We start from the raw sequence: 13,393 nt of genomic DNA, 5'->3' as shown, positions 1-13,393 counted from the left end.
TATGGAAACATTTGGATGCATTATGCTGATTCAGTGCATTTTGTAACCCAAATTTGAAGACATCAGGCAAGAGGAAGACCAAGTGAACACCCTTTCATTATCCACCCTGATGATGTTGTGGAGAAATTGTTTAGCCAGAATAGTTTAGCCAGAAACTGGAAGAAATTCCTGTTGTCATCATTTATTTTGCTCTTCTGTCACTCTGTCTGCTCTGTTTCTAGCATGTCCGTATGGTCGCTATGGCTACAACTGCAGTGGGACATGTGGTCATTGTAGAGGTAATGCATCCTGTGACAGTATCCATGGCAACTGTTCTATGGGATGTGCAGATGGTTATGGTGGCACCTTCTGCTCTGATAGAAGTGAGTGTTCATTTGTTGTAAATTTGTTTGATTGATATTCTTCATGGTAAATCAAACTTAAAGAAGAAAGATCAGGAATGATAGTATTTTCACCCCAAATCCAACTTGGACTCACTCAAAGTATCCTGGGGGTTTCTTTTTCACAAAATTTTAATGCTGCATGTGTGGCAGATGGTGGACGTGTCCCTAATTTGAAGTTTGGTGATTTTGTTTAATGATTATTTTTCAATATGAGTATTACTATTAACAACATAATAACATGATAAGGACTAAATAAAGTAAGCATAGCAATAAGCGTGCCAACATACTTTGTCCCCAGAAACATCATTAAAAAAATAATTAGTTAGAAGTATTACTGTATCAGTGTTATCAGACATGTTAGTAAAATTCAGCTTCATTTGTTTCAGTGATAATTGCTCCATCACCCGATCCAAAAAGTGCTGGACCAGATTCCCTGACCATCATCCTGGCTGTCGTTGCTATCTTGCTGGTAGCAGCCCTCCTCGTTGTAGCTTTCTTAGTCTACAAAAGGTGAAGTATCTTTTGGAGGACTACAAAATAACAATGTCCACTGTAAGATTGGAATTAAGCAGTTAAGCAGTTGTTTTAATTAGTGTATTTTCCATAACATGTAGCAGATATTCTGATGACAAATTTGGTGCTTGTTAAAATGATGCATGGTTAAACTGGTATCCTTGACAGAGCAGTTCAGGTTTACCACAAACATTTTTCAAACATCTATGAAATTTAACCATTTAGGTAGATGCTTTGTCAACATATATTCTTCAAAGAAGGTCTTTGGGTGTTCCATTTATTTTGAGCACAGCACTTTGTCCCGTATATGTCCCTTCATCCAAACACCGCACTTTGTCCCGTGTATGTCCCTTCATCCAAGCATTGTGGGTTCAGATCCTAGAGGGATGGTGAGGTAGCCTAGTTGTTGAAGCATTCACTCATCATGCTGATGGCCTGGCTGGGTTTGATTCCCCACATGCCATGATGGGTACAGTCTGTGAAGCCCTTTTCTGTTCCCCACCTTGATATTGCTGGAATATTGCTAAAGGTGGTGTAAAACCATATTCACTCACTCTAGATTCTGGTCTCTAGATTCAATTCTAGATTTGCTCTAATAACAATCATTGGCATGTTGGCAATGAACAGATGTACAGGTTTTTCATAAGACCTGCATGACTTTTGATGTTCCTTGCACTTGAAGCTGACTTGCTGACATATAACTGAAATTCTGTTCTATGCTGTAAACTTGTCCATTGTTCAAAGAACACTCTACATGCTCAGTTAAGTCCCTGTTATTATGGACTTACTTTTCAATCCACAGACGTGTTGTCCAGTCCAAGAACAAAAGGAAATCTGACTACCAGCAGTTGCCATTGTCTCCCAATATTGTTACCAATCCATCCTACTGTCACTCTCCAGGAGGTAACCAGGGTAACACACTCTTCAACTCTCGTCTAACCCTAAGATAATAATAATTGTGCCAAATGTAGAAACTTTAATCCCCCTAACTCTGAAAAGGATTTACAGTTACCGTCCTGTATTTGAGTTTTGTTTGCTTCCTTTTTGTATTCTTATTAAAACAGCGTAAAATCCAATTCACTCACTCACTCTCGGAAGATACTTTCCAAAATATAACCCTTGTAGTATTTTGAATTTTGTAAATGGCAGATGCTGTACCAAGTTTCTCTAACCAATGAATATATTGAAATAATTAAGTTCAGTGTTTACCAACAGCTCCCAGCAAGGCTTTGCGTGCTACATTCAAGAAGAATGGAGTCGCAGGCAGCCAGAATGGCCATGTGGCAGTGGCAGACGTTCACGTGGACGAAGATGACACAGAGAACCCATACTACAACCTTGTCTCAAAGAACTCTGCTACTATGGTGAAGGCAAGTGATCTGTGGAGCCATATTCAACAGCTGAAACTGGAAGGAGGGTATCAGGAACAGTACGATGTGAGTTGGATTTTAACACTTTTTAAAATAGGAGAGAAAAACTATTGTCTGTTGCTAAAGCATTTTGAATATATGCACCTGTCAGTCCAATACTAAATACTGCTATTGATTTTTGATTATGTATCAGTTTGCATTAACTTGTTAAGTTGAAGGTTTTAAATGGCCCAGTGTGACAGTGAATGAGGAGAGAACTTGTCTGTGTGAAAATTCTGAAGATATGTTTTGTCATTTAATTATTCCAGTGGCACAACCACATGTCTTTATTCTGAAAAGATGTTTGTTTCCTGTATTATAAGATTACATTCTTATGAAATTGCTAACAACAGAATACAGATACTAGTGATGTTAACTTTCATTTGATAATCATCTTTTTATAATGATAATAGTCTGATGTAGAGGCATTTAACATGAGATATTTGCTTTGCAGAAACTACCAACTGGACTGCTCCTTCCTTGTGATGTTGCAATGTCTCCAGAACACAGGAGCAAAAACAGATACAAGAATATCTGTGCATGTGGGTTCATTATCATAGTAGCAAGTAGTTTCATTAATAGCATATGTTATATTGGGCACTACACTTTCTTAGTAACATACAGATTCTAGAACTTTTATTAGCTGATTCCCGTCCCATTCAAATTCACACCATTAGAGTCAGGCACCTAGTCGCCAGTGCACAAAGTTAGCCACCAAACCCGTGCAGCTAAATGACACTGGGTAATCATACTTTCATTAAATCAAACACTTTCAGTCAAATCTAGGGTGTGGATTATCAATAAACTTAATACTTTAGCCTTGGTATATATGATCATCAGTCTCCTTATGGGAAGAGCTTTCAGATATTGTTTCAAGTAAAACCACTAACTATATCTCGTGAATGAACAGTGATTTTTAAAACAAAAGTATGAGTGAGTTCATTGCAGTGTTCAAAGTGGCATTAAACAATACTCCTTCCCTTCCTTGATGCCCACTTCCATCTCTCTTTGATTCAGATATTTTACCTGCCGAAGAAGCACTGGGTGTCGTGTCATGTTTACTGCCGCTGCCATACTTATACAATATGCAAGGGTTTTGCTGTCCTATTTCATTGGTCATTCACCATTGAAAAACATGAGGTTTTGCATAGTGGTTTTCTGATTAATTGAAATTATCAAAGATTGGTCGCCGTAAATGAATGACCAAGCAATCGATCACATTTACTCGTTATCTAACCTAAAGAATTTTGAACTACTGTTTTAGTGTTTTAAAAACTTGACAATTCAACTTTTCTTAGAAGTTGTCAGGAAAACATGCTTAAATTTTACAAAGCTCACTTCACTTACTGAAAGATATTTCTGGGATGCTTGTGTTTATAATTTGTTAGTCATCACTTTGAGGATGAAAGTTTCAATTGGATTTTGTAACACACACACCACACCACACCACACCACACCACACCACACCACACCACACCACACCACACCACACCACACCACACCACACCACACACAAGAGACACATGTTTTTTTCTTTGTATATATCTGGAATAACAACCTGAAGAGGAAAATCTGAAAAATGATGCCAACCAATCGTTTCCAATGATTGCCATTCCCACCAGCAACTTTGCATGATATCTCTCTATATGTGTTTTCTTGTGAGTGTAACAAGGTTGGAACCAATTGTAAGGAGCTAAGATCATTGTAGTCAGTAGCAAAATGGCGTTCAAGTTGGTGTCAGTTTTACGCAAGTAATTAGCTTTACGTTTGAAGATTGCTTTTATATTACATAAAACTATGATTCACCTGAACACTTCAACAACACAGAGAATGCAACATCAATTTATCATCAGAAATATCATTATTTGCGGTAGTGAACAAAATCATTATCGAGTCGATATCATAAAGTACAATTCTCTCCTGATTCAGTGTTGGAAAAAGTATTAACACCATACCTTTGTGATACTCAACGAAAGGATAGGAAGGAAAGGTGTCTGAATGCGATTAGCGGTGGCTAAGTGGCCAAAAAATAGTTATCAACAAAATAGCGTAAAGTAATTAACATACTGTTGATGAGCATTTAACAACACACACGAAATAATAACGTTTTCATATTTCCCTGTCATGCATTTTGCACTCCCACAGTCATGTCACACTTTCATACCTTTACAAATCTAATGCTTGTGGGATATATTTGGGATTTTACTCCAAATAACTACGACCAGATGCCAAACTATGTTTATCTGCCAGCCATTGATAAATCAAGGTACATTTAGGTGTTATACCACAAGGAAATTTTATTTATAAGTTATCTTTTAATTTCATGATTATTAGGTCATTAACTCAAGACCCAAATTTGTTGATGTTTTTGTTTTTATTTCAATATTTTCATAAAACATGATATTTCTGTGGTTGCAGCATCACATTTTTAGGTCATAAATCAAATTAGAATGTAGAAAAATCAGAGAATAATCCCGAGGTATGAGTGATTATATATGTTACCTTGCACGTTATCATTTCCTTCTTTAACGTTATCATTTCCTTCAAAGATTTTTGGGTTGAGGTTTTTTTGTTTGTTTTGTTTTGTTTTCATGAAACATCTGCAAGGTGCAATTAAGGAAGGAATGTCAGTTGCGTGCTGTAACTAGTTCCACATTTTATTTGCGCTTCATGCTGTGTGCACTTAAAGACAACTGTAAACAGGAGTCAAGTTTAAGAAATTCCTACCTCCGGTGTTAAAGAGTTCGATCGTAGTTAAGATTGCAATCATAAATCCATGCTGTCTTGAGATCATCTTTGTGCAAGTGGATTAGGGCAATTGTATGGTGATTGTAAAGTTGATTGTAGGGGCTAAGATTGTAACTAAGATTGCTCTGCGCAAGTGGGCCCTGGGCCCACTTGCACAAAGCGATCTTAGCACTACAATGATTGTAACTCCCATTCTCCAGTATAGGCTTAAGATAGTTGTAGCGCTAAGATCGCTTTGTGCAAGTGGGCCCTGATCTTTAAGGGATATTGATGCTCCTTGAAAGCATTTCTTAGTATGATCATTCCATTTACCATTACAAGTGTAATGTACTGCACAATGTAGTGCATATCATCTAGGTTCTCATGCAGTGAAAAAACAGGCATATATCTTATTGCATTTTCTGCTTCTTAGTCGACAGAACAAGAGTGAAGCTGGACCCGGAAAATGATGACCCCTATTCTGACTACATCAATGCCAGCTATGTTGGAGTAAGTGATCATGTGGTACCTCAGTCAACAGAATAAACAAACAAATTGTCTCCATTGTAGACTGTGATCTCAAAATGTGATCTCAAACTGCAAGTCATTGTCAGGCAGTGGAAACCAAGGTTAATTTAACATCAAGGTGTCACCCGTCATATGTCTGCATATATTACCTGTGTTTTTGTCCCCCCAGCGTGTAGTGGGGGGGATCTAGTCGACGCCTCGTCTGTCCGTTTATCTATCTGTCTGTCTGTCCTTCCTCCGTCCGTCCATCCGTAATCATTTTGTTTCCGGAGCATAACTCAGAAACCGTTCTATAGTTTTAGACCAAACTTGATATATATATAATAATCTCAACCTATAGTTGTGCCTTTTGCAGAGTTTTGGTATTTTTCCATGGAACATTTTTGTTTTAATCTAATGGTGGGATGGGCTTCGTTTCCGGAGCAGAACTCAAAAACCGTTCCATGTTTTTCTGCAAAACTTGGTAGATATATCAGTCAGAAGCTAAAGTTGTGCCTTTTGCTTTTTACAGGTTTTTGTGATTTATTCTTTTCTCGTTTATTCGTTTCGGACTTTGTTTCAAAAGTGAGAGGTGTGTTGCATTTCCAGAGCAGAACTCTAAAACTTCTTAATATCTGTCAGTGTAACTTGGTAGATATGTGTGGCAGACCCCAGAGTGGTGCCTTTTGGTATTTACAGATTTTTGTGATTTATTATTTTCTTGGTTCCATGAACACGTTGCACACTTCATTTCCGGAGCACAACTCGAAAAGCATTTCATATCTTTCAAAAGATCTTGGCAGATATATGGGACAGATCTTGAAATGGTGACTTTTTCTGATTACAGATATACAGCATTTATATATTTCATGAATTTTATGGATACAATTCAAACTTGGTCTAAAAACACAATAAGTAACTGTCAGATGATTTATCCTTTCAAATATGTTGGGGGCCAGGGGGATATGTTGTCTTCTGATGACTCTTGTTTGTATACACTACTGTCTGATGGTAAGGTGTCCTGTTGAGGGGATGACATTGTGGTGCTGACATCTCACCAACTGTCTCCAGTGATAAGGCTTATGGATAATGGAATATAACATTAAATTTTTAACTTACCTTACCATAGGTCTTATGCATATTACCTCAAGCTTCGCTAGTAGAGATCAGACAGACGTTGATTCGCCATTCCCTGAATGGCTACCTCGTATAATCTACGGATGTAGTCACGGAAGTGACGTGATCTCCCTACTCGCGGGAAAGCGAGCCATCCCAAAATTCACTTTTACTTCTAGCGTTCGTCTGATCAGACGTGTTTGTTTCGCTCGGAGTTTTCTATTGTGTTGAATAAAGTTGTCGTTCAACAGGTAGGTATGTGTTGTTTCCCTAGGTGTGTGGTTAGTTAAATTGAATTTAACTTCACTTACCTTGCTACCTCGTGTTGTAAATGTTTCCTTTTTTTCTCACTTCGATGTGGGTTTTCCTGCGTCGTTTGTGAGGTGCCATGGCGGGCTTGGAGATTCTTTATTCCGTCAGGAATACTTCCTCCATCTGTTCTGCTATTTTGTATGGTATTTCCTCCCGGTTTTTGCCGTTTTTCATGTGTTTTTTTGTCCCACGTGGCATGTTTCACAGGTAGTCATGTTGGTTGCTAGCCGTCGCTGTCGCGAGCTTACAGGCGTACCCACTTTAGGTTGGGGGTGCGCTTTTGCTGCATTTTTTATGTAGGGGTGTTTTTCGTTTCTACCTCTAGCATTATTGTTTATTTCACGCTTCGGGTATGTTTTTATCTGTTGCAGTTAACTGTGTATGACTCTGCAGTTTTGTACTGTCTGCAAGGGGCAGAAGTCAGCCAAGGATCCCCACCCCTGGTGTCCGGATTGTGCATCGCAGACCTGTTCCCTTGACAGCCGCTGTCAGCATTGTACTAGTCTTTCAGTGGCGGATTTCAAGACCTTTTTAGCTGTCCGTAGAAAGAGGTTTACTCAGTGGAAGAGGAGAATGTCTTCCCCAGCTTCTTCATTAGGTTCTTTACAGGACGACCCGGAGCTGCCTACCTTTACAGCACCAACGCCGACGTCTGGTTTGGAGCGCTCATCTACGACGCCGGTTCGATCGTCTCCGGAGCCACTTCGCTCGGACGCCTTTGTTGACTTATCCCGTCCGGACACCTTAGCGCACCCAGAAGTTCAGAGGCTATTACGGTCTCTCCTGACGCCCAGCACTTCTACTAGAGAGCCAGCGCCGACCTCAGCTACTGTGCCAGCGCCGATGTCAGCGCCTGCCTTGATTCCCGAACTTATTTCAACGTCAACGCCTACGCCTATGCCAGCACCGACACCTACGTCAGCGCCTATGCCCACGTCAGCGTCCACAGCCTTGATGGGGACACCTTCACTGGTTCCAATACCAGCACCTATACCTTCGCCAGCGCTTGTTCAGACGCCGGCTCCTGTGCCTCCGCCAGCGCCTTACCGGATCCCCAGGATTTCTCACACGCTATCTAGAGAAGAGGTGCTACAACGTCAGCTAGACGAGGAACGCGCTCGGCGCTTAGAAGCGGAGCGCTCGAGACGCAGATCATGGTCCAGATCTCCGAGAAATCGGCGCTCCCATTCTCCTCACCGTAGTCGGCGCCGGCGCTCGCGCTCATGCTCACGCTCTCCTAGACGACGGCGCTTCCGTTCGCGATCCAGATCTCCTCGGCGCTCTTCCAGAACCCGGCGTTCACGTTCACCAGAGGCCCCGTGAGTTTCACTGAAGGATTCTTCCACTCGGACGCCTTCTACCTCTTCCACCCAGCGGCGGGAACCGACTTCAGTCTCTTGGGAAGATTTGGAGGAGCAACACTTCTGCCCTGACTATGAAGAAGAGGCAGGTGTAGGCGAGGATGATGGCACCTATCTACCACTATCGGCAGTGTTTCGAGTGGATTGCTGACAGGCTACCTGACTGTCCTTCTCCGTCAGTCGATCCTAATAATCCGGCGTCCATCCGTTTGTCCCCGGAACTACTCATTCCACCTCATCCTATGGTGGCGGATGCAGTGTCTCTCCTGGACGAGGATTTTGCCAAGCTGTCTCTGAATCCTACGATCAAGGCGTCTAAGTCAAGGAAGTCTGATTACAAGATCCACAGCCTAGACTTCACAGATAATGGTGCAGCCCAGGACGACTCACTCAAGCGCTTGTCAAGTTCTTCACTCTCAGCTTATAAAGTGCAGGACTCCAAATTAGCAGCTATTGACACGGAACTTAAGCGTATGCTTAAACCTATTTCGGCGTTGGCCTCAGCTACTTCAGCGGCTGCAGCAGACCTATCAGAAGACAACGCCTCCAGGGTGGATCATCTCACGACGATCTTCCAGTGGCAGGGCAAAGTTCTTCATGATTTACTCGGTCACTTACGTGCAGTGTTGGCTATGACAACTTCGGTTCGCCGCTCCGGCTTCCTGGATGCATGTAATTGGCAGGAGGAATTTAAGCGCCAATTACTTCGGGCTCCCTTCACTTCCAAGTTTCTGTTCGCCGACAAGATTCCAGATGTTTACAAGTCTCACGCGGAATTAACGAACACTGAAGTCGCGCTGTCTACCTTTGAGGCGCTTGGTTCTGCCTTTCGTGGCAGAGCCAGAGGAAGTGGAAAGAAGCGCTATATTCCCAGGAGGGAATCCATCCGCTCCTCCTTTGGGAGGGGACGTGGCCGCACCAAGGATAATGACACTCAGCGGAAGCCCCAGGAGCGCAGCCGGGACACCCCCTCGACGCCAGGGTGAGGCAGAGGCAAGCGCCCCTACTCTGGTCGCTGAAGCCGTGGATATCTCCGACTGGGACCTCCCACCCCCAGTCGTACCTGTCCATCCGACTCCAGTAGGTGGGAGACTAGGGATCTTCTGGCCCAACTGGTCATTCCTAGAGGATCCGTTTGTAAGCAAGATTCTGAAGTCCGGCTACAAACTACCATTGGTCGAGACTCCACCGCTGACATCTACTCCCCAGTCGCGGATTTATCCTCAACACCAACTAGCTCTCCTAGAGTCCAATATCGACATTCTGTTATCCAAGAGAGCCATAGAGACAGTGCTGGAACCCCACCGCTCCCCGGGGTTCTACTCACCCATCTTCCTGGTGCCAAAGAAAGATTCCGACAAGATGCGCATGATTCACAACATGGCGGTCTTCAACAGACAGTATCTGGCCGACCCTCCTCATTTCCGAATGACGTCCCTAGAGCAGATTCGAGCCAAATTGTCTCTCGGGGCTTGGCTAGCCAGTCTGGACCTACAGGACGCGTACCTACATGTTCCCATACATCCGCGTCACAGGAAGTACCTGAGGTTCGTCTTCAACGGAATACATTACCAGTGGAGGGTGCTTCCGTTTGGCATTTCTACGGCCCGGTGGCTTTTCACACGCATCACGCTTCCGGTTACCAGGTTTCTTCATCTAAGGGGAGTGGACTTCGATCCATACATAGACGACTGCCTTCTCAACCACGGCAGTCCTCTACTGCTACGCAAACAGTTGGACTTCTCCACCCGCCTGCTGCATCAACTGGGTTGGATGGTCAACACCAACAAGTCACATCTGGAACCAACTCAAGAACTGACCTTCATCGGGGGATTATTTTTAACAAAGGACAATCTTGTCAGGGTCCCTCCAGATCGATGGCTAAAGATTCTGGCGTTTGCGGATCGAGGTCTCTCTCAACCCATGACCCTCAGAGAGTGGCAGTCTCTGTTGGGTCTTTTGACATCGGCGCAGGATCTTACTCTCAGAGGGCGCCTTATGCTACGGCCCTTACAGAGGTTTCTGTCACCATTCATCCAGATGAACGACCTCAAGTCACGGGTTCTTCTACCTCCACATCTACATCAGTATCTCCGGTGGTGGATGGTAGAATCGAATGTCTGCGTCGGCGTCTGTTTGGAAGACTCCAGTCACGACCACAAGTTGTTCGTGGATGCGTCTCTACTAGGGTGGGGTGCCCATCTGGCGGGCCGAACGACCTCAGGGCTGTGGTCCGCCCCCGAAAGGTTGTGGCACATCAACAACCTGGAATTGCAAGCCGTCATTCTAGCAGTTCGCCGCTGGCTACCGATTTTGTCCAACACCAAGCTCCTGGTGGCGTCGGACAACTCCACAGTCGTCTGGGTTATCCGGAATCAGGGCACGACCAGGTCCAAGCAACTTCTAGACCAGATGTTCGTGTTAGCAGATCTGCTAGACAGCAACGGGATCACAATCAGGGTTTGTCACATACCCGGCTGCAAGAACATTCTGGCAGACGCGTTGTCGCGCCCAGGCAGACCTTCACCGACGGAATGGATGCTTCATCCAGACGTGTTTCGTCAGATTTGCCTTCGCCACGGGAGACCCCTGGTGGACCTCTTCGCCACCAGCTTCAACCATCAGCTACCAACTTACGTGTCTCCCGTACCGGATCCTCAGGCTTGGGCAGTCGACGCTCTATCTCTGTCGTGGGAGGGTCTAGACGCGTACGCTTTTCCACCACCCGTTCTTCTCCCAGAAGTGATTGGCAAGATCAAGCAGACACAGAACCTGAGACTGCTTTTGGTCGTGCCCTGGTGGCCAGCCAGACCATGGTTCCCCGATCTGCGACGCCTCGTCAGCCGAGATCCGGTTCAGCTTCCAGATTGGCCACACCTCCTTCGTCATTCGCACAGCCAACAACTCCATCCAGATCCGCTGAGATTCCATCTGCACGGCTGGACCATTTACAGAAGGCATTAAGGGCGAAAGGCTATTCCTTGCGTGTGGCGAATGCCATAGCCCGAGCTCATCGGACATCCACCAGATCCCTCTATGATGACAAGTGGCGCTCGTTTGAAAGTTTTTGTGCTCAGAGATCACATGACAGCTTCCCCACAGTTCGTGGCGAATTTTTTGATGTTTCTACGTAATTCCAAGCATCTCAAAGGGAGTACGTTGGGTACCTACTTGTCAGCGTTGAACTCCGTCTTGGCGGTCAAGACGGATCGTCAGATTTCTAAAGTTCCAGAACTGGTTGCCCTGCTGAAGGCGTTCAAGTTGGAGGACCAGAAGGTCAAGTTCCGCCCTCCAGCTTGGGATCTGAATGTTGTTTTGCAACACTTGAGAGGTTCCCCATATGAGCCCCTAGAGGATGCTTCTTTCGAGCTGTTGTCCAGGAAGACGGTCTTCTTACTTGCCCTAGCTACGGCAGCTAGAGTTAGTGAGATTCATGCCCTGGATGTCACACAAGTGCGTTTTGAACAAGCTAGGCATGGTCGAGTCCACTTGGGATTGCTGTGGGACTTCATTGCCAAGAATCAGCTTCCCGGGCAACCAGATAGACGGTTCTCCATCCCGCCTTTATCGACCATCCTCGGACGACATGATACGGAGGAGGAGTTCCTGTGTCCAGTCAGGGCCCTTAGATATTACATCCAGAGGTCTGCCTTGAAGAGACATTCCCGAAAGAGACTGTTTATCCCTTTTTCTTCATCGTGCAAGGGGGAAGTTAATAGAAACACTATTGCTCTGTGGCTTCATGCGACTATCCTGGCGGCGTACGATGCCAAGAAACTCCCCCATCCGACGGCGAACAACCCCCATGAAATTAGAGCCCTGGCGTCCACTATGGCCCTCCACAGGAACTGTACGGTGCCACAGATTATGGAGGGTTGTTTTTGGAAGTCGTCCACCGTTTTTGCCTCGCACTACCTGAGGGACTTGGCTGTCGAATACGTGGAGGGGCTTCAGTCTTTTGGCCCGTTGGTAGTTGCACAGCAACTCACCCGGCCTTCCGCCCTTTAGGTTTGCCCTGTGACGTTGGCATTGGTCTCCCGGGTCTCCTGTGCATGTGCTTGGTCTGCTGAAGATGTGAAGGTCCTCCGGAGTCCACACCACCGTCCTCTCTGTCGAAGCCATATGCATAAGACCTATGGTAAGGTAAGTTAAAAATTTATTAAAATCTAAATATTTTAGATATTTAAATACTTACCTTACCATAGGGCGGTGACTCCCTCCCAACGCTGGATGCTCCTCCCCACTTTGGACTCTTCGGACCTTTCTTTCCTGCTGCCAGTAAAAGTGAATTTTGGGATGGCTCGCTTTCCCGCGAGTAGGGAGATCACGTCACTTCCGTGACTACATCCGTAGATTATACGAGGTAGCCATTCAGGGAATGGCGAATCAACGTCTGTCTGATCTCTACTAGCGAAGCTTGAGGTAATATGCATAAGACCTATGGTAAGGTAAGTATTTAAATATCTAAAATATTTAGATTTTAATAATATTACATTACAAGCAATGTTATTTATCATCCAACAGGAATTTATCATTTATTTTTACGAGCAAATTTTGATAAAGATTTATTATCATGAAATATGAATATTTCAATATGCATGTCTCAATTTTAACCTGGCCATTTGGCGAGTGAATTTGAGAATCTGGCATTCCGTGTTGGAAGTAACCTGCCCCGGGTGGTCAGGAAGGCTGGTATTTTGATCTCTGATAATACCATGGTGGACTCTTCTGATACTTATAGGATATTAGTTAAGAAAAATGTGGTCTATATTGTAAAAAACATGTGTTACATCTGTAGTCATGTAAAATTATTATGTGTGTGCCACAGCTGTTACAAAAGTTTCCCTTCATCTATATTTCAGGGATACAAGAAACCCAAACATTTTGTGGCCTCGCAAGGTATTTTGGGCTTTTGTCACCATTTTATTGAAATTCAGAGTTGGAATGTTGCTATTTTCCCATGTGCTCCCTTTTAAGTTGTATTAACATTTTACACCGTTTTACAGTCATTGTAGCTATGTAGATGTTCTTCTTTAAGACTTAATTATTGCTGAGGAAGGTAATA

General features: G+C 44.0%; 1 protein-coding gene across 4 annotated transcripts in view; it reads left to right on the top strand.

Moving 5' to 3' along the window:
- Positions 1-13,393, top strand: part of LOC137290831 (uncharacterized) — a 51,339-nt gene that overhangs the window by 14,683 nt on the left and 23,263 nt on the right. For all 4 annotated transcript variants that reach the window (XM_067821975.1, XM_067821976.1, XM_067821972.1 and 1 more), the window contains exons 5-11: positions 222-362; positions 770-893; positions 1,699-1,808; positions 2,112-2,332; positions 2,760-2,847; positions 5,466-5,542; positions 13,191-13,227. In XM_067821975.1, the coding sequence (XP_067678076.1) occupies positions 222-362; positions 770-893; positions 1,699-1,808; positions 2,112-2,332; positions 2,760-2,847; positions 5,466-5,542; positions 13,191-13,227 (798 nt within the window). The remainder of the gene's footprint in view (positions 1-221; positions 363-769; positions 894-1,698; positions 1,809-2,111; positions 2,333-2,759; positions 2,848-5,465; positions 5,543-13,190; positions 13,228-13,393) is intronic.

Source organism: Haliotis asinina, chromosome 7, assembly GCF_037392515.1.
Source record: "Haliotis asinina isolate JCU_RB_2024 chromosome 7, JCU_Hal_asi_v2, whole genome shotgun sequence".
NCBI lineage: Eukaryota > Metazoa > Mollusca > Gastropoda > Lepetellida > Haliotidae > Haliotis > Haliotis asinina.
The sequence above is the reverse complement of the archived record's forward strand: the minus strand, read 5'-3'. Positions and strand labels throughout refer to the sequence as shown.